At 36.7% G+C, this 27,393-nt stretch overlaps 1 protein-coding gene across 1 annotated transcript in view; it reads right to left on the bottom strand.

Moving 5' to 3' along the window:
* Positions 1-27,393, bottom strand: part of SPAG17 (sperm associated antigen 17) — a 112,426-nt gene that overhangs the window by 46,323 nt on the left and 38,710 nt on the right. Inside the window, exons 7-23 of the mRNA XM_052793869.1 lie at positions 26,559-26,740; positions 23,371-23,526; positions 22,583-22,664; positions 22,101-22,219; positions 21,036-21,173; positions 20,839-20,952; positions 19,225-19,375; positions 17,352-17,582; positions 14,885-14,979; positions 14,104-14,220; positions 12,388-12,542; positions 7,906-8,090; positions 6,139-6,233; positions 4,576-4,809; positions 3,252-3,363; positions 2,565-2,693; positions 486-599 (exon numbers count right to left, since the gene is read on the bottom strand). Of these exons, the coding sequence (XP_052649829.1) occupies positions 486-599; positions 2,565-2,693; positions 3,252-3,363; positions 4,576-4,809; positions 6,139-6,233; positions 7,906-8,090; positions 12,388-12,542; positions 14,104-14,220; positions 14,885-14,979; positions 17,352-17,582; positions 19,225-19,375; positions 20,839-20,952; positions 21,036-21,173; positions 22,101-22,219; positions 22,583-22,664; positions 23,371-23,526; positions 26,559-26,740 (2,409 nt within the window). The remainder of the gene's footprint in view (positions 1-485; positions 600-2,564; positions 2,694-3,251; positions 3,364-4,575; positions 4,810-6,138; positions 6,234-7,905; positions 8,091-12,387; positions 12,543-14,103; positions 14,221-14,884; positions 14,980-17,351; positions 17,583-19,224; positions 19,376-20,838; positions 20,953-21,035; positions 21,174-22,100; positions 22,220-22,582; positions 22,665-23,370; positions 23,527-26,558; positions 26,741-27,393) is intronic.

Here is a 27,393-nt window from a genome sequence, read left to right on the forward strand (position 1 = left end):
TATTGAAAGGCTGAGAGAAATCCCTCATTATGGCTGCACAACTGTAACCTAAAGTCCAATTCCTAATGTAAAATGAAAGTTCCATAATCACCTATATAAGTTTACAAAAATATTATTTCTTGGAAAACCAAGAAGACTCCTCAGCAAATCACATTTTCCTTGGCTCAAATTAATTGGCTGATTTTGCCAGGCTACTTAATAACAATACTTGCAAGTTTCTCCTGCACTGCTCTGTTTTCACAGTAAGTAAAAAAGCATGGAGACCTCCCTCCATTTTGAAATTTGAATCATAGAATATTCTTGACAATGTAATCTCATCTCGAGCCTTGCTGAAAATACCCCACCATGTAGTAACAGCTGCTGAGAAAGGCAGAATTGCATGCAAGAAATTATTGGGTTAAGTAGTGTATGAAGTAAAAAAAAAAAAAAAAAAAAAGAATTCCCCCTATGGTTCTCAAATATCCTCTTTTATTTGCTTACTTTACCTGCTGTCTTCCCTGTAGGTCCATAATAGCTCAGGGACAGCTGGATTCCATTTTCCAAGGTGGCTGAAAAAGATCCAAACTTGCTCACAGCTTTCTTTTGATTTTTCAATTTTCCTTTAAAAAAAAAATTGAATGAATTTTAAAGATAGGAACATATACCAGAACCACCTGAACAGCAAACCAATGACTGGTGAGAACAGTGGCACCTCAGTGTGGATGACTAACCTGTAAAATAGATTAATATAGGACCGGGAAAACTTTATCATTCCATTCATAGGGTAGTATATAATAGTCACTTTTGTGTAATATAGCTGTGATTTTTCATCTAGAAATTGCATTCTAATTAGCTAGCTGTGTAAAAACAGGTTTAATAGCAACAACTAGTGAAAAGTCTTTGTGAATTTAAACAGCAAAAGAACCTAGTTCTGGAGTCAAGGACCCTTGTTTCTGTTCCCTACTTGGCTGACAAGAATGCTGAACTGCTCACTCCTATCACATGTGGCCTATGCACTAATAAAGTCACTGTCTCTCAGCTACTGTCACAGGGACCATACCTTGAGAAAGTAAAAGAAAGGAGAAAAAGTTGAGAAATTAGATCCAAAGTTATGTCTGGCACTTGTGAAAGTGGATCAGGAGACAAGCTTACTTTGAGGTGCAGGACAAGATGTCATGCGATGAGTATGTCATCCTTGAAAACCACAGGAACTATGCAAGGCAACACCTCTGAGACAGTGACACTGGATTCTACCTTGCATCTAGTTCAACTCCTACTGCCTTAAAGAAACATTCTGCTGGTTAGAGAAAATCCTTGGGATTTCCAGTATGGGGAACAGCTTCTTAAAACTGTGAGGAGCAGCACAGAAGACTAGAAAAGAAGGTTAAGGCAGGCACCCAACACCCAGCCATCTCCCAGTTCTTTCATCAGCAAGGCACACATTTGAGACCTCGTCTCCTCCTATTTACTGTCTGTCATTGCAAAGTTCGTTGGTGACTACCACGTGCAGGATGCTGTTTTGCCATTTTGACTGCATTAAAAGCTTACCGTTGTACCATTCAGCCACTGCCAAATATCAGAGTGGATTCTCTTCCCTACTGCCTTTCTATAAGGTACTCCTCTTTACACAGGAGGAAAGCCTCCCACTCGTGCCAAGTGAATACAACTTGCCTCAGCTGCTAGCACACTGGTGATTAAAATTATCATGTGGCAGACCCTAGAATGATACAGGTCTACTTTCAGAAGGGCAGACAAGAAACGTCTCATCTGTGGAAGGGATGCAAATTTTCTATTCAGACAACCTACAGTTACATCACTGGTAGCAGCTGAAGCCAAGGAGACGAGCAAGAGCAGGATGCTTTTCAATAGTGATGAAGATTAAAAGAGCTAACACACCTACCAAAAGTTGTACTTATCCAATACTCTGTGGTTCAGTGAGAGCAATTCCATAGTGCTTTTGCCGAACATGCATGCAAATTGTTACAGACTGACTTTCTTCCTGGAAACACTCTTGCCTGGGTTCAGAAAGGGTTTGGATTCCATGCTTTCTGAGTGTTAGCAACATGTCAACCAGCAGTAGAAGTTGCTGAACTGCAGAAAGATCTGTTTCCACAGCAAAGGTCTTGAGGAGGCACTAATGCTATGGTTATCTGACCCACAAAAGGAGGTCCAGTTCAAAGGGGGAAATCTTCCCTTTCAAGGGCAGACATTTATTCTGGTCACAATGGACACAATTCAGTTTGCATCTTCTTAGGTTTTCCCAGGCCACATTAAGATCTGAAGGGGCCCTCCACTAAAGACTCTTTTCTTAAGGAATGGTGACTCTTTTCATTGATTTCCTTGCTTTGGAAAAGAGAATGGTTTACGCCTGTTAACCTGTACTGTACTTCTACATCTTGGTAAGCTCTCTCTACATAGTGCTTAAGTCAGCCAACTGGATTTTTACTTCTATTTACAGAACACTGATCTTATTTACCGTCTGCCATTAGTAGGAATTTATTTTCTGTTAGTTGATAAGGTTTGCATCCAATTACTAAATATGTCACACTAGTAATTCTTTATATTAGTGGTGTCAGCCCACTAACCTGATCTAGTTTTCTGTTCTTCATTAATTTCTTGCACTTCGATTTCTTTTAAGTTCTTCTTGGGGTCTGTGATATGAATGAAGAAATTGTGGTTGTCTTTTATCACTTTCACCTTTACCAAAGTTAGACCTGCAAAGCAACGGAATACTATTATTACTCCCACTAGGCTTCAGAACTGCCCTGCACCCAAAGAAACCCCTGCACCTACAACTATAAAGCACACAAAAAAGAAAATTGCTCAGAAGTGGACTGAATTGCTTAGTAGTAGATCAAGAAGACAAAATTGTTAGCTGAGTTTAGACTAAATATTCAAAAACTTCCTGACAATTGGATCTGAGAGGCTGCAGAATAACCCTGTTGCTTAGATATATTGCATTTGACTGGACAAATTATTGGAACATGCATTCTTGAAATACCATGCATTGGTTGCCATTGAACAGATAAATATAAATGATTTTTCTCCATTTCTAATTTTCTGGTACTTTATTTATCTATCAGTTGTTAACACACTACATGAAAATGTAAACATTAGAAGTGATAGAGGCTAATATAGAATTACATAGTACTCTCACAATGTCTTTAACTGAATTTCTACCACTGAGACATGAAAAAGCATTTATGGATTAAGAAACTATGCCATCAGTTAGTAACTGGGTCAAAGCAAAGCCTCAAGAATTAAAGAATCACCTTTTACAAACTCTATCTTCTCTACTTGAATCTGTCCTCCATCAGATGGGAAAAGATATTGACTGGTTCCTGATACTTGAATGAGATCCTCCCCTGTATTGTAGCCAAGAAACTGGAAAAACAAGTTTTAGGTTATGGGTAAATGAGAAAGGCAGAAGCCATGAAAGAGGTAAATGAAGGACAGATCATCAGGATCCCACTGTTCTGGTCAACATTTTTTGCTTAGATATTTAACTAATGTAATAACAGCTTTAGCAAATACTTAGCATGCTATTGTCATATCCAAATAATTTCTCAGTTACTAACTGAAGTAACTTGTTACACATAAGAGCAGAATCTGGTCCTTCAGGGGTATGAAGCCATCACTGAAACTGAAGAGTAGCAAGTAGACTGGTGGCTTAACATATAATGGGAGGGAAAGAAAAACTTCTGGCCAAGTACAAAGAGACAAAGTACAATGTCATGGGATCAGATAAAGGACAGATAAAGATCCAGCTTTCCACCCTCTAGATTTTGGAATTCAGACACTGTAAATCTGATTCTTAGATTGCTGTGCCTTCCAAAGAGCCACAAATTGGCAAAAATTAGGTGATTATACTCAAGTAAGTTCAGACTGAAATGCTATATATCTCTGAGTTTGAACTCTGTACTCAAGCAAGTTTAGACAAAAATATATTGACCTACGCAAGTTTTGGATGCAAGGCTTAGACTGCAAATACAAAGCAGTGCAAACTGCCTATAAACTGTTTAGACAAAACTAGTGAAGAGTTCCCTTTGTAAGAAATACCCCTCTGTAAGTATAACAGGCAGAATAACTTCTATTAGGGCACTCCAAGAATATGTATTTTGAAACGGGAAATGGAAGAAACAGTGAACTCCTTTTACTTGATTTCCAATGTCAGCAGCCAAAACTTAAACTAGGTCTAGCAGTCCCTGAATACGGGAGTTGGAACAGGTCTTTATGTTCCCCTTTCCTACCCTCTCCCATGAAAATCACATTTTTAGGCAAAATTCAGCCCATAAACGTATTTTCCATGGGCACAAAACCATGATCAACTTATCTTTGTTTTCATGTCATATACACTAAACCCATCTAAGTTAATTAAATAGTCTTGCGTAGGATAATCTTAAACATCAGAAACTGCTTTCCAAAACTTTTAGGAACGGATCTGCTGCTAAAATGATAGAGTTAAACAAGACATAGTTAGGCTTAATTTGCCTTGAACTCCCAATTTCACAATGGATAATAGCTTTGCTGTAATCTTGACTCTATAGATAACTAGTTAGCACTTTCGTAACGTGGTGCAATAATACAACTCCTTACCTTATAAACTTTCTCAGAATGTGGTTCTGGGATGCTGGGATCCTCCTCAAGTTCAGGGGCTTTTGCTGGCTCATCTTCAAACTTCTCTTCGGAAGATTTCTTGTTGGAACCTTTACTTTCTTCGTGTATTATCTCCTGTCCTTTCTTTTTACCTCCAAAATTTTCTTTTTTTCCTTTTTTTTCTTCCTTAAGTTGTTCTTCCTCTAGTAATCGGACCTGCTCCTCCTTCCAAGCCTACATTAAACATTAGGAATTCAAAAGACTGTAGTTCTCTGTATTACAAGATATTTCATATATGTATGCTGAAAAGAGTACAAGTAAACAAACTCAAAGGAACCAATGTTCTAAGTCACTCTAAGACATGCTTTCCAAACTTGTCTACAGTTTTACAATATTGCGCACTATATTTTGCATAAAATTACTGACTCATTCAATCCACAGGATCAGTCACTCTTGACTGAGTGTCTACGCAGTAGACATATCAGATGATTATTTGTGTCTTACACATTCAGTCATAACAGGATTATTTTGTTGTGCACTCTTCCACAATGTTTATCACCAAATCAGAATGCATCACTGGTATTAATTTATTCCCCAAATGCAACTGTGAGATAAAATGATTTTATTATTTTACAGAAAAAGGAATGAGGTATCAATGCCAGAATTATCAACTTGTATCAGGAAGACATCCGAGATTTTTCCGGAGTATTTAAGGCTTTGTAGCATTTTATGTTCTAAGCATACCAAAGCACAAGCATTTCTCTGGAAGAAATGGTAAGCATGCACAGTTACAAGTTAGACATTAGCCTAACTTGAGCCGTGCCAGCTCAAGCTGAGTACCCAGGAATTGGTTAACACCATTTCATAGCTACATTTCAGTATCAGCGCTTTAAGTGCAGAGCTTTACACAGTACAAGAAAGATGAGACATACTATGTCTCTGAGAAGTCAAAAAAAGCAGGGGAGTACAACATCAATTAAGCTAGATTTGTGCAGATTAATTGGTAGTGCCAATGGTAAGACTTAAAAATCATGTGCTTAACTCCTACCTCAGCCAGAAACTTACTGTGTGAACCTAGGCAGGTCAATTCATCTGTAGTGCATGACCACGGTGTACATGTATAAAATGGGACTCTCTGTCATAAGGGAACTCTGAGGTACCATAGTTAGATTCCTTAATTTCAAAGAGCTGTAGATAGTGAAAGTAGGAGTTGGGTACATAAGTACTTCCATGAATCTGGATCTTATGTTTTCATAGCTTTATAACGAGAAAACTTCAACGAGAAGTAGGATATTATCCATAACTGTCATTTCCTAGTATTGCAATTATAAATTGCTTTTGGAATGTCTAGTCTAACTCCAAACAGTCTTCCCTTAAGAAAAATAACATAACTGAATCAATAAGGAATAAATTAAAGAAAACAAGAAATAAAGTATACAAAAAATAGCCAAGAGCAGAAAAACTAAGAGGACTGAGTCAAGCCTATGTAAGAATGAAGGCTTACCTTCCTGGGAAAGCAGAGTTAATTAGTCCATTTCAGAAACATACATATTCTTGCCTTACCTTTAGAGAACCTTCTCTGACAAAAGGACTTTTTTCATTGTTGGATTGAGATTCTGGAATGGTCTCTGTTACGCTCTCAGGTCCTGATGTGCTGCCTTTGAGAAATGAAAGAGGAATAAATGAGGTTATAAATATATGAGAATTGAATAATTTTAAAAAATGGAAAAATAAAAATAAAAGAAGTGCAAGTAAATAGAAAAATATATATTTGAAAGTAGTAGAAGTATAAAAGTAGAATAAAGAAAATGTTAAAGTTTTTTTAGAGATAAAATAGAAAGTCTGTTCAGGTTAGAAGAAACTTATTTGACAACTAGGATTACTTGATAGTAATAACTGGGGAACAAATATGCTAAACAATATATCAACATATTTAAAGACTGACTCTTTGCTTCTTGCTGCTGAAGGCTTTGCTCCTGCCACAAGTTTTTTTTTATGCAGATGAGCAATGCTGAATAAACAATAAGCAGTATTTATTATTTTTGCTACTATCACTGTTCCAGAATTCAGATCCAGTGCTTTAACCAGTTCACCAAATGCCAGAACAAGCTCAATACCAGAGTCATAGATATTAGAACCTTTCAAGACAAAAAAGTGAATAAATGCTGTCTGATCCTTCGAACCTTCACTAAAGAAACACTTACCATATCCCCTGTTTACTATTAGGGCTTTATAGCATCTATGACTCATGAAAAGGGTCCCTCTCTAGGTGTGTGGTTTTATATCATACTTGGATACCCAATACTTACCTGCTAGAAAAGATGAATTCAAGTACACTACCAGAAAGTTCTAGTTGAATTACTTCATATTTAAAAGTAGAAATTGCAGTGTGGATTACAGCAGTGCCAGTGAAATTGAAATCACCTAAAGACACTGTTTCGCACCTGCACATCCCAGCTAGAGGTGAACTTCTATCGGCAAGTGAACTTCTCCATGAATCCTATCTGTCATGAGGCACCACATGGGCAAGATTCAATCTAGCTCCTGTGACGGCTAGATAGGTACAAATTATGATTTAGAAATCATAACTGTCCTTTTGGTTTCCAAACTATAATCAGATGTGTTAACTGGGTTGAGGACTAACATTCCTATTTTTGTAAGTGCTAATTGCTAGTCCTAGAAGGCTTCAAAGTGCATTCTCAAAGAAGGTGAACAAAGGCTAAATATCAATAAATCATTGTTAATACCATTTAAATACAAAAATTGACAATTTGGAAAAAAGTTCTCTTTTGTCAAAAGGGGTTTTCAGATTTTGCTGCCTGCTCAACAGTTACTGTACGAACTGCTTACAATTCTCACTACCCAAAATGTTGCTTGTAATTAAAGTTTGCTCTGTAGTCTACTCAATTCCAGTTTCCAGTTTTAGCTTCTAGCCCACAGCTTCTGTCTTCCAGCTTTTATCCTGCCTTTTTAAAAAGGAATTTTCCTGGACCGTGTTGCCAACTTTAACTACTTCTCATCTCTTCATATGTTCAGTCATCTAAACAGAGATTCATATTTGTATGTAATCCCGAAAGTAATTCCATTAAATAAACACAGCTATTGTAAATGTAAACTGACATTAAAGGTCTCAGTTTTCAGAACAGAAGATGATGCAGAATATTTAAATATGTGCGTTTAATTAATTTCAAAACATATTTATGTCTATACAGATAACAAAACAAGGTTACCCTATGAAAAAAATACATGCAATTCTGCTCTGAACGGCTTTGGGTCTCAGCACTCAACATGAAAAATGAATTTTCTAGGATAAAACAAAAAGATACCCACTTTCGGCTTTCTTAGGGAAGCCAGTTTTTTTGACAGCTCGTGCAGACAATTCAGAAGGTCCTTCTGCCATGGCTTTTTCCAGTTTAAGAGACTCTATTTCCTTAGCCATCTTCTCTTCTTGGTATTTGACTTCTTCCTCTTTCACCCAGTCTTCAATTGAGTTGGCCACCAGCTCGAGATAGTTCCTGAAAAGCACAACATTCCTTTATTTACCATAATACAGTTTTCACTAATATGATTTCAGGTCAAACAAGATCACTTGGCTTCTCAGTTTCTTATACAAATATTATTCTATAACCTTTGAGAGAAGGCTTGCGTTTGACAGGGTTTCTCTCAGTTTTTACAGGAGCTGGTGCTTTTGCCTAGCTGGTATTTGTTTAATGTATCTTACGTTTGGGATTTTGGTTATCCTTTCTGCAAAGAGATATTAGAAACTTGTCTTCCAGAGAACATCTGCTCCCAAAGAAAATCCAGAAAGTCAGAAAACAGAGACATTCAGTTTAAGAAAGTTTCAGGCTCATTCTCCTCCTTACTGTGTTACCACCAGGATAACTTGTTTTCCAAGCTGCCCTTGATTGATATTGTCTTTTAGAATACGCTTCATTTGTTCGTTCAGCAACTGAGGTGTTATTCTATTTAATTTCTAGCTCCTCTTTACTGGTGTGACAAGAAAAGTGTTTGGAAATTGTCATCCAAATCCAGATTAGAGAATCAGTGCACTGTAGCCTGGCATACATTAAGAATATTCACAATTAACAATTAAGTTGAAGTGAGCACTGAATGACAAACTGATCCAGAGTTTGCAGCTGGTATCTGTAGTTGCATTGTCTCATCTTCTAAAAGTGTCTGAAATGAATGCTAAAATAGTTCACTGTGAACAACTGCTACCAACGTAGGACAAAGCCTGGATGTCTTATATGCAGTTGCCATTCAACCCCTTGTTTGGAGTGTTACAATAATTCTTTAAAGTAAACTTCTTTGTGTGTGCAAAACTAAAAGGGGCTTTTAAAGAATGCACAAGATTCAGTTGTGTCTTCATAATGTTTTGCACTTATAAGTTCAAGATGATTCAATTGTATTCAAAAGCTCTGTATGCGTTACAGTTTTTGGTTGTGAACATGTAGACAGCACAACCGATTCTTGACCTCACGACGGTTTTAAAGTTCTTATTGCAGCATTACATTGTACATCCAAAAGAATTCATATGTAGGCTATTTACACAGATTGGAGATATATACAGTTCAGGTACAGCTTCCAGATACAAAAGTCCCTCCCAGCTTCTGCAGTGTAGGTGGAGCCTGCTTTGGGAAACTTGCATGGAGAAACTGTTGATCATATACCCAGTGGGGACAAGGTGACTCTGCTTGTATCTGAAGAAAAGTGTACAAGCTATAAAAACAAAGGTGTTGAAAACAAAAGGCAAAACTAGGCTAGAACCTAGTTGCCAGTACTGGAATAACTTGAAGACGAATATATATTATAAATAAAAAAGAGATTATTTGCATGGAAAATATTTTAGGGCAATGAAACAGTCATTCAAAGTCAAAAATACCCATTCTATTAATATGTATTCTGATGTCACTACTGCCAATGTCTGACTCAGAATCATTTCTCAGAAAGGATTATTCTTTTCCAGTAACTTGTGTAATGTGTTTACTATGAAACAGTAAACAAATGTCATTAAGATTAACTTTGAGCAAAAGAATAGTTTTGAAAATGTCTGAATTCATTTGGCTTCCTGATAAGAGTGGCCACTTATCCTAACCAGAGCTGAAATGTTTTACACACACGTATCGCCGCAGGTACGTGTGCCCATGCCTCTGGATCCACTCAGTCAGTGTCATCCATTGGATTTCACATGCAGCCTCCTCCTGCCTACCCTTTGAACAGCACAATTCCTGAATTTTTGGGTGTTCTACATGAACTATGGGACCTGATCTCCACAGAGAAGATGGAAGGGTAACTGGGATCTCCAGGAGCAAAGCTGCTGCAACGTAAGAAACTGCATTTCCCCCTTGCATGAGAATTTGCTGTAACAGGACCCACTGTAACCAACTGATTAGCAGGTAACAGAAGTATATTGCAGACAGCAACTATGGAACAACCCTACAAAGCGGGTCTGTGGTCTAGAAGATGTCACAACAAAGAAGTAACAAGTAAACACAGGTAGAGAACTCCTAACAGAGAGATAGTCACGCACAGCATCTGTTGTGTATTTGTAATTCTCTCGTGGTGAAAGTGTGACTCTTAAATATATATCCCCCAAATTAGAATGATAGTAGTTTTAATAAAAGGAAAAATTGTTACTAAACTCATCAGGAGCCAGTTATTTCATACAAAGGTGAAAACTAGTAATAGTACTGCTTAATTAATAAGTAGGGTTTGTGCCTGTTTCTGGTAACTCGGCAGGATCTGGAAGCTAATTGCAGACAACAGCTTGAAGCACTCCAGGTATTTAAAGACTGTCTTCCACAGAGGTGTTATGTTGCTTGGACACATACACTAGCAAATATTTATGATACTTTGTCTGGAAATCTGAAATGATCTTTAGCAAAAAGGTTGAATAAGGTCAGAAAACATGCTGATTATTTTGCAGAGAAAAGACAGGTATAGATAGCACATAACAGAACCAAAGGAGAGCCCATAGCTCTTCAAAGATACTAAGCAGCATATATAGCAGTGACATTGAATATTTCTATGAAACAAGAGCAAAGCCAAACCTTCTTGTTAGCCTTTGTGCCAGTTTCTTTTAGGAACTCCTTGCTGCTTTGAAACAGAACCTGATGAATTGTCACTGAACAAACATGGTGTGCCCCAAGCAGAAGCTATCTTTAATGTCTAAGCCTTGTTTCCAGCGTATGTGGAAGAGTAAGAAGGAGGAAGCATATAGCTATTGCATCTTCAACTCAATTATAATGCATCTACCAGAGAACATGCTTCATTCCTTGTTTGGATGCAAAATTAGCAACTTTTGTTTGCATTGAGAGGTCTTCCCATTTCTCAGCTGGTGTCGAATTGACTATTTCAATGCCCTTTCAAGGTGACCAGCCAATTTGTTCTATACCAGGCAGCTAAACTGGCACCAGGTGTTTATGTTTAAGCAACTTCAATCAGGCCCTTAATGTCCAGTGCCCTGCAGAAGAGTAAGAATAGCCTGCAAAGTAAACAGTTCTGGGCTGCAACAGACTTTTGTGTAACAGGCTTTGAGACCACTGACCCTCTGCCTGGGTGTATCTGAATGCAAGACCCAGGTTTACTTGAACACACCATCTTTCACTATCTTTTGGGGAAGATTTCAGCTGTTATATACATATAAAAAAATTGATTGACCAGGCATTTAGTGGGTTTGCCCAACAACCACAAAACAGCCAGCATTTTCTCCAAGGAACTTTGTGTTTCTGCTGGTAAATCTCTTCTGGCTCTGGTCCCAGTCACTGCTAATCACAACAGCCTCTTTCCATGGCAAATAATTTAAGTCTGAGTGCCTGGAAAGCTGAGATGGACTCACACAGAGTTCCTTGACTGAGAGCAAAGATATGAAATACAGTACAAATATGTCTTCAGGAAGGCACACTTTGCCTATTTGGTATTCAAACTTGTTCAAATATATAGGTACCAACAAAAGTTTCCATTAAAAGATTCCTATATTCTGATAAATGAGGTACTGCACTTAGAAAGGGATGCCTGCAGACAAATTGGGGGTGGGTGGGGGGTGTCCACTAGATAATTTGCTTGAAATTCTATTTGATAAATCAAATCTAATTAATCCATAGAGCACCAGAGTAACACAGTTAAAGGTAGCTCAGCTGTCTCTCCGTGGCATTGTAACTTCTTTACATATCATCACATGGACACATATTCTATTTTCAGTCAATTATTTGGAATAGCAGTTGGATCCACATCATCATTTATATTGCTGTTTCAGTGCAAAAATGTATTCCAAAATGAATAGGTCCACTGACAAAAGCTCTAATAGTGGACACATCAACCACCTGCATGCCTCTAACTGGTGAGCAGATAGCGTCAAGGAATTAAGAAGAATGTGGTATTCTGTGAAAAAATTATTCTAGTATTTTCCCAGTGACACTCGCCCAATTTATGTAGACATAGTTGAAAAACCTGATAACTACATTCTTAGACAGAATGTACCGTTTAAACTCCCTCACCTGAAGTGTCCTCAGGATAATTTTCTTGGTGTGGATATCCCTAATATGACTTTGCGTGTATGTGTGCATTATATGTATTTTTATAGTTTGTGATAAGGAGTCACATACAGTTACTGCATGGTTCTCCTCACTCAGAAAAGCTTTGTCTTAGTAGAATTCTTCTCACATAGCACTGTTTACCACCTGCATGACTTGCGTTCTCATAAATGTGTTACATTGTGATACCTTTTAATTTCAAAGCTTTGCCCCAAGCATAGCCATGCAGGCTTTAATTGAAAATGACTGTGAATGAGACATGAAAGATAAAATCAATTACCTGAATCCAACATTAGAGTGCAATGCAATATCCCAAGTCTCTTGGCACAAACGATACTGATTCATAGGATTGTGAAGAACCATTAGCAAAGACTTATCTTGGGCATGATAAAAGGAATCAATACATCTATATTCTTGGGATGCAGTATGAAGAACCTGAAAATGAAAGAAATAAAGGTACGTCCTCCCTGCAGACAGTAACATATGTACAGATGTTACACAGCACAGCTTTTAGCAAAAGGTGCTTCAGAACTTCACTTTCCTACAAGATGTATGCAAAGCATTTGGATCCCAGCAATCTGAAGTGTTTGGGCAGGTGGAAATTGAAACTCCACCACTATTCATATTAAGAAGAGGCAGTTACTATGCTCCACTTTCTGAGACTGACCATGAATGGAAAAGTTTGGCTAGATAATACACAAATAAATTTAAACATTAAATAAATACTTAAAGAAATCTAAATAATACAGTTTTTAAATTAATAAATAGTAAATAAAAGCAGAACTATCGTATACCAGGTAAAAAGAAAACAAATTTACTTTTTTTTGAGCTCAGTTAAGTTTACTTGGTATTTGATTTGCTACACTACAACCTGTACATGTCTGAGATTTACTGTGTTCTACATTATTCCACTCTGTTCTGTACTGCCCCATCTTTTTCAATGTTTACATTGTCTGCAGGCTGAAACTTATTTTAGTTATAGCTAGAAGAAAGCCTTCTTTTAAACTATTATTTTTACAGAACTATGCAACTGAAGTAAAACTGAAATAATTCCATATCAACAAATATTCTCTTTAAAAATGAAAACCTTAATAGCAGCTGGTGTAGAAATTATGTTCAGATGTGATATGTAGTATAAGAAATATTCTTACAAAATGTAATTTTCCATTGCAATAAAAAGTTATTTTCTGTTAGAGTTATTTTCCATCAGTATCTTTTGACTAGATTCACTAATCATTGACCGTTCAGTTAGCATTAGCTATTTATGTTGCATAAGAAGGAATTCCCCATGTACTGAAATGTATGACCAGACTTTAAAGTTGTGATACTAACATGGTGTTGAAAAACTCCAAGCAGCCTTTCCTTCACTCATGCATAGCATGTGTCAGGATCAAATAAGAATTGTAGCATATAAAGCTCAAGGCAGCACAGGAACTAATAATCCACTCCTCCCAAGAGAATGCCTACCAATTTAAACCATCTACACTTGAACTTATCTTTCACATTTGTCGTTCTGTCTTTCTGCAAGATAAGTTTTAGTCTTTAGCTTGCAAGATTTCTATAAATGAAGCTTGTAGCCCTGAAAGGGTGAAGTACCATTACAACAAAATTTTCTATTTGCCCATAAAATATATACTGTATAGGTATTTGCAAAGTATGCTTTCACATACCTGCACTAATGAGTCCCATAACTGCCACAGAGGATCAACCCTAAGGGCAAAATCATTTTGTCTCCATCACACTTTTAGCTAAAAGACTCACTACCAAAAAGGACAGCTGCAGTTTGGCCAAACCAGGAAGTAAAAACCCATTACAAACTAAATTTCACATAAGAAACTGAAAAGTAGCTAAAGAACAATGGGTTTTGGTAAAAATGTAAAAGGGATAAAGCTGAATCAATTATCTAGCAAGGAAACACCCTGTACTCCGCTACTAATACTTTGTACAGCATTCTGAGGGGTGACTGTATGTGTAAGACTGTCAAGTTCACGGATACCTGAAGAAGAACATGGGGTTGAAAATGCTCAGCGAAACTCCAGTCTGTCAAACAACGCCTCTGTGACTTTTTTATTTCTTCTAAGCTTGGTCCTAGGCCACAATTTCCTGGACTCACCTCAAAATACACCAAAACAAAATAATTAGTATCAACATTTCAGTATCAGTTGTATTAAATTAACTGTAATCTTGTTGACTTAATAGACAGCATCCCATCTTGCATCACAGTTAATTGCATAATGCTGCACACGTGTAGATCCGTATGGCACTATTTAATAAAAAACACAATTATTCCCAAAGGTTTTTGGTCTTGGCTTTTTTATGGCAAACATAATCTAAATATTTTTATTATTAGGTTATATGTTTTTGAGTTCTGTAAGCAATTATGAATATTTAAACATGTCCTATGAAGTAATTTTAAAATTGCTATATTTATCCAGGGCTGTATGGCAGACAGGTGTTTCTGAAGACGCCAAACTACACAGTTTATTAGCATAACACAGTTTGGCAATTTCTCTCAAATTCTCATGCTAGTATTTGGTCCCCTGGTATTCAGTGAAACCAGCATAGAATTGTCATTAGTAGCTTCACCAAGTCCCATCACCCTGGAATTCAAAGAAAGTGATTTCATAGTGCTTAAAAGTTACGGCGCTATTTGCCAAACATCACAAAATTAACATTTGCATGCAGCATTGCAAAGGAATCCCCAGTAACACCTCCTGGCATTGAACGGTATCTTCTGTTGTCTCATGCTATAGAGCACAGTTTATTCCATTCCTTACACTTGCCATATCAGAAATAAGAAGATCTAATCCTTTGTTCAAAACAGGATCAGTCAGATCATCTCTTCCACCTTTGCCATTTGTTTCTGTATGTCCTGGAAATTGAAAGCAGAATTTTAAGAAGTGTTCCAGAACTTTCATCCCTAAACACTAAGGTCAGACTGATGCAATTTCCTTAGCCCCCCCGATGAGATTACCATCAAGTTGGAAGCTTCCTTTTATGATACCAGTCCTATAAATACATGATCAGCTCTGCTACATTTCTTTCCCAAAAGAGCACTTTAAAATCCAGGGACAAGAAGTGCCAGACTGCCAGACAGTTAAAAAAAAAAAACAAACAAAAAAACACCAAACAAAAAACTCCCCACTTTATAAGACCTACTCAAATCATCCTCTTTATCTGTCCTATGCTGGTCTTGCATGGTCAAAACCATTATAAATACTCTTAAGAAGTGTCCTCCAGATTCACACACGAAGAACCATTTTTCTGCATACTGAGAAGCAATAACAAGCATTCCTTTGCACAGATGACATAAAAAAAAGGCAGCAAAATCAATTGGTTTGATATTTTCACACATTTTTGAAAAATGCAAATTTTAAACTTTAAATTAATTGGATTTATAGAGTTCTATAAGCTACTGACAGAGTATTACTTCTCCTGAGGATCTGACCAGTCATTCCATTGTTACAATGGGTACCTGATACGAACAGGATCACATGGAAACTTTAACTTCTATATTTTCATGATTTTCTGAAATAATATCCTTTTAATAGAATTCTTTATGCCCTGAGTTAGGGCAGAGATCACTAATATTTGATCAAAATTCATGCGTACAAGAAAAATACTCTTCCTGGGAGAAAATACTCCAGAAAGTATTTGTTCATAAGTGGCTTGTAACCAGCTCAGCTTCCAGACAGATACCTTTAGGCTCTGCTTCTCTAGGAAATTAGACCTGTTTACTGACTGCCTTTAGAAGATTTAAGAAATCTAAAAGCAAATGTTTTCTCTTCCTGGTATTTGCTTTTGTGCTACAAAAGTGCTGAAATGTTGTCAGCTATGTTTGTAACTGCAATATTTAGTATTGTGACGACTATAAAAGTAGAATAAACTAACACCCAAAACAGGTTCCCAAAATTCAGGAGAGAGGCACATAAGCAGGATTCAATTTTGTCTGCTCCAACCTCCTAAGGAAAGGATCCCATCTAAGCTGGTTGCCTGGACATCTATATTAGGAAAGCATGGGCAACATCACGAACCTAAAGGTATAGCCGCTTAAAACTGACCTAATTTCTATTTTTCTTGCATCCCGGAAAAATAATCACTTGTTTTTAATGTTGCTTCTTGGCCAACACTGCTCCTTTAATCAGGCCAACAATTTTTCATTATGTTAGAATCTGCAGGAGAAAATGTAGAACTTACAGAAAATTCACTCTGCATTGTCTACAAGAGGTCTTCTCAATCTCTGTTCCTGCTCTCTAAAATGTTCCCGTTTCAATGTGAATGAGATAGTTATAATGGCTCAAATGCCACATAGTAACCTGCTAAAGATACACTAATTGCAGAGACTGGAAGAGAAGTAAGAGAAGCTGATGAAGTTTGAGACATAGCTCAGACATTTTTTGATTTTAACTTGAGGGTTCTCACATATTTCTGGCCAAATACAGAGAAAATCTAATGTGACTATGAAAACTGGATGTTTAAACTTCTACCTTACAACATCAGTTCTACCACATTAGCCTTATTCTGATTTATTTTCACTGGTCTCCCTTTCTTCAACACCTAATAGATATGTTCCTCTTTCCCTGTTACTTCTGAATTTGGCCTAAAATTTTGAATGTCAAAACTCTACACTGGATTAACCTGTATGTGAAACAAGAGGAAAGCCTGGAAGAAAAAAAATGTAAAAGGAAAAGGTATGTATGCATGTGTAATTACAACATATAGCACATCTTTTTTTAATTTTCAACTTTTTATATCGCTTTCCAGAGTCCTCATGTGTAAGTTATATATTCTTTGCATTTTCTAATACTCATTTACTAGTAATCATCTAATTAACCTCATACATCACTTTTGATTTCACTCTGTGGTTGCCACTGACTTTGTCAAGGCTGCCATCATAACTCACAAGAGCCTGTATTCAAAAAAGTATTTAAGCATGTCTTCAGTATTTTATGTCTATAAAATATATTTGATGTCATAAACAATAGAACAGTTTTCTAGTACATACTTTTCTACAGATATAAAGAGTTGCTTAAATAAACTATTAATGTTGTCACACAAAATCACTACCTTTTGTCCTTATCTAGGATTCCTACACACATACTCGATGTACAGACTATACAATACTTGAAAACTCAGTGATTTGTACAAGGAAGAAAAATCACAGCCCTGCAATAGCAAATGGCATGGTAAAATAAATAGTGGATTCAAATTCTTCAGGAGTAATGTAAACAGAGAGTTTTTTACCAGAGCCTCTTGGAGATTTCCCATTAAGCTTCTTTTCCATAAGGAAGAGTTGTCTCAGCTGTCTTGCAAACCTGGCTGGATTATCCCAAGGGATATAAGACACTTCAGAATCACCTCCAACCATAGATCCAGAGCTCTCCAGGAGACCAGAGTCACTCAGCCCAGTCAGCCTCAGGCTTTCAAAAGTAAACACTCCGAAGGCTCTTTCTACTTCAGCCCAACTCAGAAGTTCTATAAAAGAATTACAATCATTAACTGAAAATGTCCTTATGGCTCAGCAGAAGATAAATAGAAGACTATTTAAGTATATTGATCTTGGCAACTCTGCAGAAGCCAACAACAGTTTCCTTAACGGTACTGGATCAAATTATGAGAGCTACATTTTACACTGCATTCAAAGTTGAATGCTTCCAAATTGCAAAATGATATGCCTAACCATTAATCCATCTTAAATGAAGTGCTTCCTACATCTGAATACCTCCTGGCTCATTAAATTTATATAAATGATGTTGATTTTAAAATACTGAGTAGACCTTACCAAACCAGTTAACAACTAGTTATTTTCAGTTCATGAAAAGGCTTCCATTATCATGAACTTTTTTATTATCTGTAGCTCCTCAAACCAAGCATCAAATATTTTTTTCTCTTCAAAGTTTTACACATAATTTACACAGAAGTATTCAAGGTGCAAAGGCAGTAATAAATCCTATTTATGGTTGTATGCACTGGTGTCCATGTAACAATGATAATCAAGAGAAGGACTGAATTTTAAGACAGGTAGTTCAGTGCCTAAATCATACAAAGAGTATCTTCAGTGTGAAATGTTTTCTCTTCATGGTAGTTAAACACCCAAGCATGTCAAACGTCTTGAAAATGTTGGATATATCATCTCCTTCTCAAATGAATCACCTTCTTGATAAAAGTGAAGACATTGTTAGCTAAGTTAACAGTTGGGAGAGTTTGACAGTGAAGTATGGTCCAGTGAAGACCATCAAATTTGATACCCATCAACTGGAATGCTACAGCACTACAGAATACCTTAATAGCTCAGTGTCCAAAATGAACATACCAACAACTAGAAACAATGCAGCGAGTGTAAATTAACCCAACACAAGGGATTTCAGGACTGAATAGCTGGGAAAGTACCTTCAAATCCTGTGCCTTATACGATGGCACAAATGTAACCAAAGGGATTTGGATGTTTGTATTTCTTAGTAGACTAAACTTTTGAAACTACCTAAGGGTATTTATGTAGTCTTTGGGGTTGTTACACAGTGTACGTCATGGTGGCATGCACGCTCCAAGAAAAGGTAGCTGCAGAAGTGATTACGGTTGAAGAAGTGAATGTATTCTTGGTTTGATAAAGGGACTATTATAGAAGCCATTTCATTATTAACACCAAAAGCTTATACAGAATACATTCTGAAAGACATTTATGGTCCAATAAAATTCTTCTACCTAAGATACATGTGCTCCTCCACCAAAAGGGTGTTGGTAATTAACCATACAGTTTACGTCAGCATCTCCTGAAATGCATTCTATGCCCTAGGATCAAAACAGCAATTTGTACAAGTATTTCTTTTTTTTCTCAGATTTAGTAAGTGTTTGTATGTTTGTGAATATAAATAAATAAATGAGTTCTAACATACTTCCAGCTCTTAGTCATGCCTTTCCCATTAACCATGAAACTGAGGTCTAAAGTTAAGAACTTGTATAGTAGGCTAAGGTATAAGCGAGTATGTGAAAATGGGAAATTCAGCAAAGGTTTTAGGCAGCTGAAAAAACTTGTCCTGAAATTCCTGATATTTAAGAGGATCATCAACCAGAAGAAAAATAATTGGAGTTCTATCAATGAAAAAGAAAATCACTTTACCACTGGTACAATAATGCATGAGCTCGTGAACTCTGGCCAAGCGTTTAGTGTTGTTTTCAGTTGAAGGAAGGGTGAAATGGATAAGTTCTGTAAGAGGCAGTTTATGCATCATTTCACGTTCAATCTTTTCTGGATTTAAGTTCTCCTGGACCTGGAACAAAAACCAAAGTACCACAGTTGAAGTAAACTTTCACACGAGTGGATTTCTAAAAATTACGTTTGAATAAAGAAGTCTTTTTATAGCAAAAGACATAAGCATGTGCTTAAGTCAGTTGGACATCAACTTAAATTTGAGCATGTGCTCACAGTGTGTTTTTGAATCATGGTGTCAGATGTTTTAGGCAGAAAAAATGAGACACATAAGAGAATAACTGACAGCATAACAACAGACACTTGTTAGAAGATATTTGCCTGTGCTAGCTAAACTCAAAAATTCTGGAATACAGAAATATGTACTGATCTATTCAGACAGGCAGCAGGTACCTTCCACGTATCTTTCAGCTGGTCCGTGCTACTTCTCATAGCAATGAAGCCTGTAAACTCATTGATCAGTCTGTGACAGCAGCATCCCTATATATTTAAGGATTTATCTTTTGAGACTTACTGGTATCTTTCAGCTTCGCTCTTTTTAGTATTACGTACTTGCAGTACCTTTTTCTTGGACCGTATCTTCCAAATCTTTTTCCTCTATCCACTCCTCAAACATTGTGCTATGTCCTGAATTTCCTCTTCAGCAAGTACATCATATACATCAAGCATATGCCTGCTAAGAGCATCTCTCCCAATGATTACTCAAGTCCTGCCTTCTGCTTGAATACCTCCAATGTGTCAAGCTCAATTTGTTACTGAATACTGTCTTAATCAATGGTTGTCAAAGTATTCCACAGACAATGTGTAATTCATGAAGCCAAGCCAGGCAGACATACCTCAGCTGTGAAATCTAGAACTGTATTATCACTTGTATTACCTTCAGAGTATTTTCAAAGTTTAACAGTAAAATTACGCCTTGGCTTTGGAAAAAAAATGAGAAATTCAGTGTTCTTTTGGTTCAGAAAGTCTGGGAACTGTTACTTTGCAATAATCCAAACCTTGCAGTCTCTGAACCTTTCTGCCTCTGTTAGAATTTGGCAATGTCTTGGTTATACACTATGCTCCAACTATTTAGCCATCCTGAATACACTTCTTGTGTTCACTAACAATCTCTGTATCTTTTCTTGCACTTCTCTACATCCTAGTATTTAATCTAAGTCTACATGCTAAATCACCATTATCAGGTTAGTAACTCATTTTCCACAGTTTCATCAGTGTTTGATTACAGTAAATCAACAGAGTTCTGTAATATCTCTTATCTATGCCAAAGGCTAAACATTCTTATTAATAATGCAAACAGATCACTGAAATCAGTATCATACTCTGCGCTGGTGATGTGTGCTCTGTCAGTAGCAGTAACTCATTGCTGCTGCTTAAACACATGTTAGTGTGTCTATCTCAGTAGGAAAAATCTAGGCTATACTGTTCTGCTTTGTAAAAACACCACTCCATCCTTTCTAGTGCATTGAGTATTCACTGCTTGAGGACTTTTGAACTGTTTATATATGATAGGTAGCACTATACCTTCAGCAGGTGCAACCGTTGAGCCAGGGTATCATGGTAGTTAAATAAGAGAGGGTACTTGGGGGTGACAGTCTTTTTTTCACTGTATTTAGGAGAAAAGTAGTCATATAGATTCTGTTAAAAAAGAAAGATGTATTAAACCCCAGTAATCAGATTTATTTTGTCATTTTAAGAAATGAACAAAAGACAACACAAACCTTTTTTTCACTCTCAGGAAGTGAAAGAGAAGGAAGGAGAGAGGCCATATGATCTGCAATGGTATGATGTAGCCCATCTGCCCGAGGCTCTGGTACCACCAGACTAGGTGGTGTAAGGTCTTCTTCACTTGCAATAACCTGGCAAACGTGATATATGTTAGCTTTCATTACAGTGTGAATGCTGCTTAACTTCATGAAAACTACCAAGCAGATCTTCCTATAAGCTAAACAGACATCCATAAATTTTGTCAGGAAAGAAAACTGTGGTTTTTTTCCACAAGTAGTAAAAATGCAATTCTCCATGTTAGTTCCTGCCCCAAACAAAGATTATGGAAAACAGAATTCAATGTTTTCTCCTATTATTTACTTTTGGAAGGATGAAAAAATATTTCCAACTTGAAATGTTAAGAATTGTTAATGAACACAGATAATTAAAAACTGATTGTGTATCAGGTGTTGGACCTTATTTTGAGCATTTTTGCCTGAGTCTATTTTCAGACCAAATTGGAAAAAGTAAAAAAAAAAAAAAAAAAAAAAAAAAAGACAACAGTGCTGAAATTTTATTTCTAAAAGAAGGAGGATTTCCAAATCATACTGTGGGTCTCTGCTAACTCATAGATTGTGCCTGAACTCAACAGAAGTCAGATCTGTCTAGCACTAACATCGTTATGTACCACTTTTATGTTAGGCTTGCCCTAAAACCTTTGTACTGAGTAAAACAGTAGAAGTTCAGTGTCAAAAACATTGTTGCTGGACCTGAAAACTTGTTATTGACTTAGCTAAGAGATTACAGCTTTTTCCTCATTTGATTATATTGGATCTGTAGTCTTGAAAAAATAATTTTGGAATAACAGTGTATATACAGGGTAAGTGCACAATATGGAAGAAGACCAAAGATGTCACTTTTGAGTTGCGATTCCTTTGTAATGAACCTCCTTGGTCAGTGCCTCCATGCACAGTCTCTTATTTTAGGCTGAAACAGATGGATTTATTGATCTTTGATCAATTCATTATACCAGGTCTAAGCTGAATTAGCCATACGAATTATGAAGAGAATATTCCCACCTGTTCCAACATGCAGTTCAGCATTAAGGGTACAGAAAAGTATTCCTCAGGAATCTGACTCAGCAAGTCATTGTAATACCTCATGTCCACAGAAGTAGCCAAAAAAGAAGCTTCTTCCTCTGCTGTAATAAGAGATAAAACATTAAGATCGATGTTTTCAGAAATGCCTATTTATATTACCAACCAGTTCAAACTTCAGACAGTTTTTCTTAAAAAAGACTAACAAAATACATTACCGTAGAGCTCTTAAATCTGACTGTGACTAGGAACAGATAGAAAGAGTGTTTTTCTAAAGAACTTAGTTATCACCACTGCAGCTTCCAGAGACTTTCACAATGTATTCACCAAGAAACTACTCTCACAACATCAAATCATCTCTTCAGCTTACTGTGCAAATATTTCAAGGATTTGTGCTGTCAGATGAATGAATTGTATGACAGAGTTAACAGCTACAGATGAGTGCTTTAATCCCTTAGACATACCCTGTGACAAAATTACTGTTGGCAGAATTTCTTCTGCTTGCCCTTTTTTCTTTGAAGCTGTAAGCTGTGATGCTGGTTGCACCTAAAGGAACAAAAAGAAAGATAAAAAACCCTCAGAAACAGTAGAACAAATGAGGATTGCACAAATACATGGGAGAAATTATTTTCATTTAGCTTTAGTTACTTACCCTAGACTAGATGCTAAACTTTTAAATGGCTGGTATTAGGGGAGGGAAATCCCACCCAACTCTGAATGGAACAAGACAGTAAGAATGTAGTTTTATGAATACTTTAAATGAGCATTCAGTAGTACTGCTACAGATGGAGTAAGCCCATTTTTTCCCCTGCTACTGGTACATGTCCTAAAACGCCACTTTCTTCTGCCCACTTAAGCTTTTGCCTACCGTGAACAAAATAAACTGATCTTGCATAGAACTAATAACTTTTTTTTTTGATAGTTCACCTATGTGCAACAAGACATAGTAGCTCTGTGCAGGCATATTGATTTTGCAGACACAAGGTGTCATCAGAAGCTATTTAAGGGATTTTTACACCTGTAATACTTTATGCCTGTATGATCCTTCAAATTTTCCTTTTTCTGTTTCCCCAGTGCTTGGCAACTTTTTTCCATTTTTGAGGTTTTAAATGCTGAAGGCAAAAATCCCAATTTCATTCACAGAAAATTACACATGGAGCGATGGTCCAAGGTGAATTTTTGTGTGCAGAATTAAAGACAGGCAATTCTAGCCTATACTAGTTATTCTCTACAAGAAGAGAAGGATCCTTGCCTCAGTTACAGATGGTTGTGTCGATTTGCTCTCTGATAATGCAGACACGTTAATAAACTTGGTGTTTTCCAAGTAGTTACAATGCTGTCTTCTCCAGTCCAGGCAGTCATACATTAAACAAGCAATGCTCTCAAACAGCGCAGTGCCAAATGCAAGCTGTGACAGAAAATCAGATACAAAGGATGAAGTTTGCATACAAAAGTGTCATGTAACTTAGCCACATGAGTTATTAGCTCTCTAACCAGCAGATCTACAACTGTTTAAAAATCTTCCAAGGGATTTTTTTTCTCTACCAACTCAAAAGGTTTTATAGAGTTATTCTATGAAAACAAGGCCTCCTCATTTTTATTTGCCTAAACACTGCCACACCACAGTATGGACTGAGTATTGCCTAACTGCTTTAGTTGTTACAAAGTCTAACTTGTCTTAACACTAACCGTTCAAGGTCTCCTCTCTTGCAACTGAAATTTAGGTTATTTTTTTCAATGGGAAGGAATGGGAGAGGTAACTTAAAATAATTGTTTTATATCATATGTGCATGTTTCTACTGGTGGTCAACCTGCAGCATATATGCAAGGTCAACGATTCTCCTGCCCTAAAAGGATAAAAACCAAAAACCCAACCAAGTAATCAATGTCATCTCGTATTATTTTCTTTCTTTCTGTTGCCCTTTTAAAACAAAGAAAGTCTCAAGAACTGAACTCTGAATTCCGTTGCTGTGCAAGCAATGGAATGTCAGCTTACTGCCCAAATGTCCAAAGGGAGAGCACTGTATCTGCGAAAGTCTGACAAGGAAAGAGTCAAGGTTCTTGAGGTGATGTACTATGGTTTTCACTGAAGCTTGGGAGAAATAAAAAAGAATAATAGCAATTGCTATTTTAAATGTGAAATGTTTTTGTACAAATACCAAAACCCTATCCTGAGACCGCATGCCACACTCAAGTTTTAGTGGCTTTAATGGATGTATTCTTCCTCAGTACGTCTTAGACTTTGCGGAAAAGATGAAATTATTAAATTTTTTAGAGAATTTCTGTCAACAGCCCTTTTCTGAGCGATTCTTTCACTTTCGTGCAAGTAGGGGAAGTCTCTTGTATTAAGAATTTTGCCTCTAAGTGGCTATCAACATTGGATGTCTCAATTTTAAGTTTCTTAAAATAAAACACAGTGAAGAAGCACAACTGTCATTAAGCACTAACTGTATTAACTGACCCTTAAGAAGTATTAAGCATCTGCTTTCTTCAACTCAGACCCTCTTTATGGCATTTCAAAACAAGCACCCCAAATCACTGATCACTTATGGAATACGTCTCAGTTTTCATAACATTCAAAGACTAGAGGAGATAATTGGGAGAGAATTTCTATTTGTGAAAACAGAATTTTCAGAGTTAATATTCTTGCACCGTTGTTTTTCCAATTCAGTACTCTTCTGAAGAATGGGTTAGTATAAAAGCCTTCCATTCATATATTACTTAAAAGGCATCACTAGAGCACATGAAAATTTTAATTAAAATATTAGTGTGTTTTGAATGTGCAATCTTTTAAACAAAACAAGATTTTTCACAAAGTTACAAGTAACAAAACCTGGCACTACTCAGTGGGACACATGCAAAGTTTACTATAATTACAATTTTGTGATTCAATTTGCTTGCTCTCTCCTCTTCTCAGGACAGACACAGACACTTGTCAAAAGTTTTCTGAGTCTACAATTAGTTACTCTTGAACAAAGAAAAATATTTTTGAAAGTATTTTCCTTTCTGAAGATCTGAAATCTGAAAGTGGAGACTACTTGCTGTATGTAATACTCTACCATAATTTTCTATCAATGTCTAACAATTTGTCACAAGAGTTTTCCTTCTGTGTATCTTGGACTTCAGAGATGCAGCAAGCTAGGACTCGGAGACTCTCCAAGTCCACCAGAACAGGCTTACTCTATCCACCTATGATTTCAGAACTTATATTCTTCCCATATGTTTCCTTAAAACTTACAAATATTCCTACTTCTTTAGAGCTCTGCTGAATTCTGAGATAGAGAAGAATGTGAAATTACAATTACAACCTGCTGGAACGCTTTCAGTGACAGATCATTTTTCTTTTATTTCAGCTATAATATATCTGCTCGCAGGATATTCACGAGTAGCAACAGTCCCCTATCAGATGTGATTATGGGGAAGATATACAAGATAAACTTATTTCCCAAAATAGGCTTCATATTTTAAGATAAGATCAAGAGTATAATGACAAGTAACGTTGTAAGTAGCAAGCCTACATGTTTCACCAATTGAGGCATTTTTAGTGAATGCCTTGGAAACCACTGTGGATTTAGCCAAACTCGGTTCTGATCCCTTCAAGATCAAGGGTACTTCCTAGCTCACCAGATTGTCTATATACAGGATTTAGTGTACTAGAAATAAGTGTTAGGAAGATGTAGTCTGTCCTTTAACCCTAATAATATAGACCACAAATACAGTAGGTTAAATTATGGCATGTTGCTTTATTTTGCTTTAGCAGTTTATACTTTTTACTGCTGCCATTGTGGATTGAAAAATACTGGACCCTTTTACCTCACTATACTTGAGAACCTAGGCTGGAAAAATTTCTAATGGTTCACTTTCTCTTGCAGTGCCCAGTAATAGTCAGCAGGCTAATTGACTCAGCAGGCTATAATGAGTAGTAAGCCAGAGCCATGTTTTGGGTTGGACAAAAAGAAGTAGTACTGGGTATGCTAAAACAACATCTTGTATCAAAAAGCATCCTTGCATTCATTTTAATTTGTTCTCGTGTGACTGTTCTGAGATACAGTAAGTAGACCTGCTGTTATGAGGACAAAAATACAATTTTTGTGTTATTTGACATAGACATCTGACTCTCTAATGAGATCCAAATTGGGTCTATGTAAAGATGCTGAATAAATTTAATACCTCAAACTGTTTTACAACTCTGCTGCTGTGGCCTGCAATATTAAGAAACTGCAAGTCACGTATTTTTATTCAAAGGACTCCTTGTGAATACATGCTGAATAAACTTGTTGGATATGTAGGAAATGATTTTTGTTCAAGATTACAAATATACTAACTACTCTGGTTCTGCTTCATAGAAGACTAACCTAAAATTCCTGTCATTTCTAAATTGGTCTTAAATCTTACAAATGCCAAAGCATGCCATGCATTGTGAAAGCAGAATCTACTGACCAGCATTTCTCTGTCAGACCAATCAGGGGGAAAGGCACTCTCCTTAACTAGGTGATGAAGTCTGGCAACATCAAAGAGACGTGATTCGTGCTTTCCACTGTTCAGAACTGGCTCCAGGTATTTCCAAAATGTTTCCAGGTCTTTGATAGCTTCATCTTTCTTTCTTTTCTCTGCTTCTACAACTAAAATTTATAAGTATTAGATCAATCATCATACAATGTCTCCCTTCTACACAAAGCACAAATCATATATTAGTCTTCTGTAAGAACTGTTAAAACATTCCATCCTCAGAGTCTCAGCAAAAATCTGACACCCAACTTTGGAATCAAAAAACTCCAGGAAGACAAAGCCTCAGTAAAACATGGTAGTTCTTTCAGAAAAAATAAAAAATAAAAACAAAACCACACCCCTACCTCCCCCCACCGAACTAAATTGCAGCAGTGAATGTTTGAAACCTAGGAAATATAAAAATCCCAGGTTGCACTTTTCCAAAGCTGCCAGCACATACCTTGGCAAACCTGTTCTTTAAGTATAGGGTAAGCAAGCCTTATTATCGCAATTTTATTGGTGTGGAAATTGGGGCAAAAGGAGATTAAGGTACAGCATGACTGTGAATAGTGAGCGTAGAAGTTGTATGGTTTCCATTTTTACTGCATAGTAATGATTGATTTTCAAAGATGCTCTAGCTACAGTGGAAAAAAGAAAAGTTCTCTCTTAATGCCAACCTTACAATCACACTCTGGAATCTAAGATCAAACATACTTTTTATAGCCTAATTTAAGAGACATAAGGACACTAAACCTGCAGTGACTTGCTTTCATTTGGACTTATGGGT

The sequence above is a fragment of the Harpia harpyja genome, chromosome 8, assembly GCF_026419915.1.
Source record: "Harpia harpyja isolate bHarHar1 chromosome 8, bHarHar1 primary haplotype, whole genome shotgun sequence".
NCBI lineage: Eukaryota > Metazoa > Chordata > Aves > Accipitriformes > Accipitridae > Harpia > Harpia harpyja.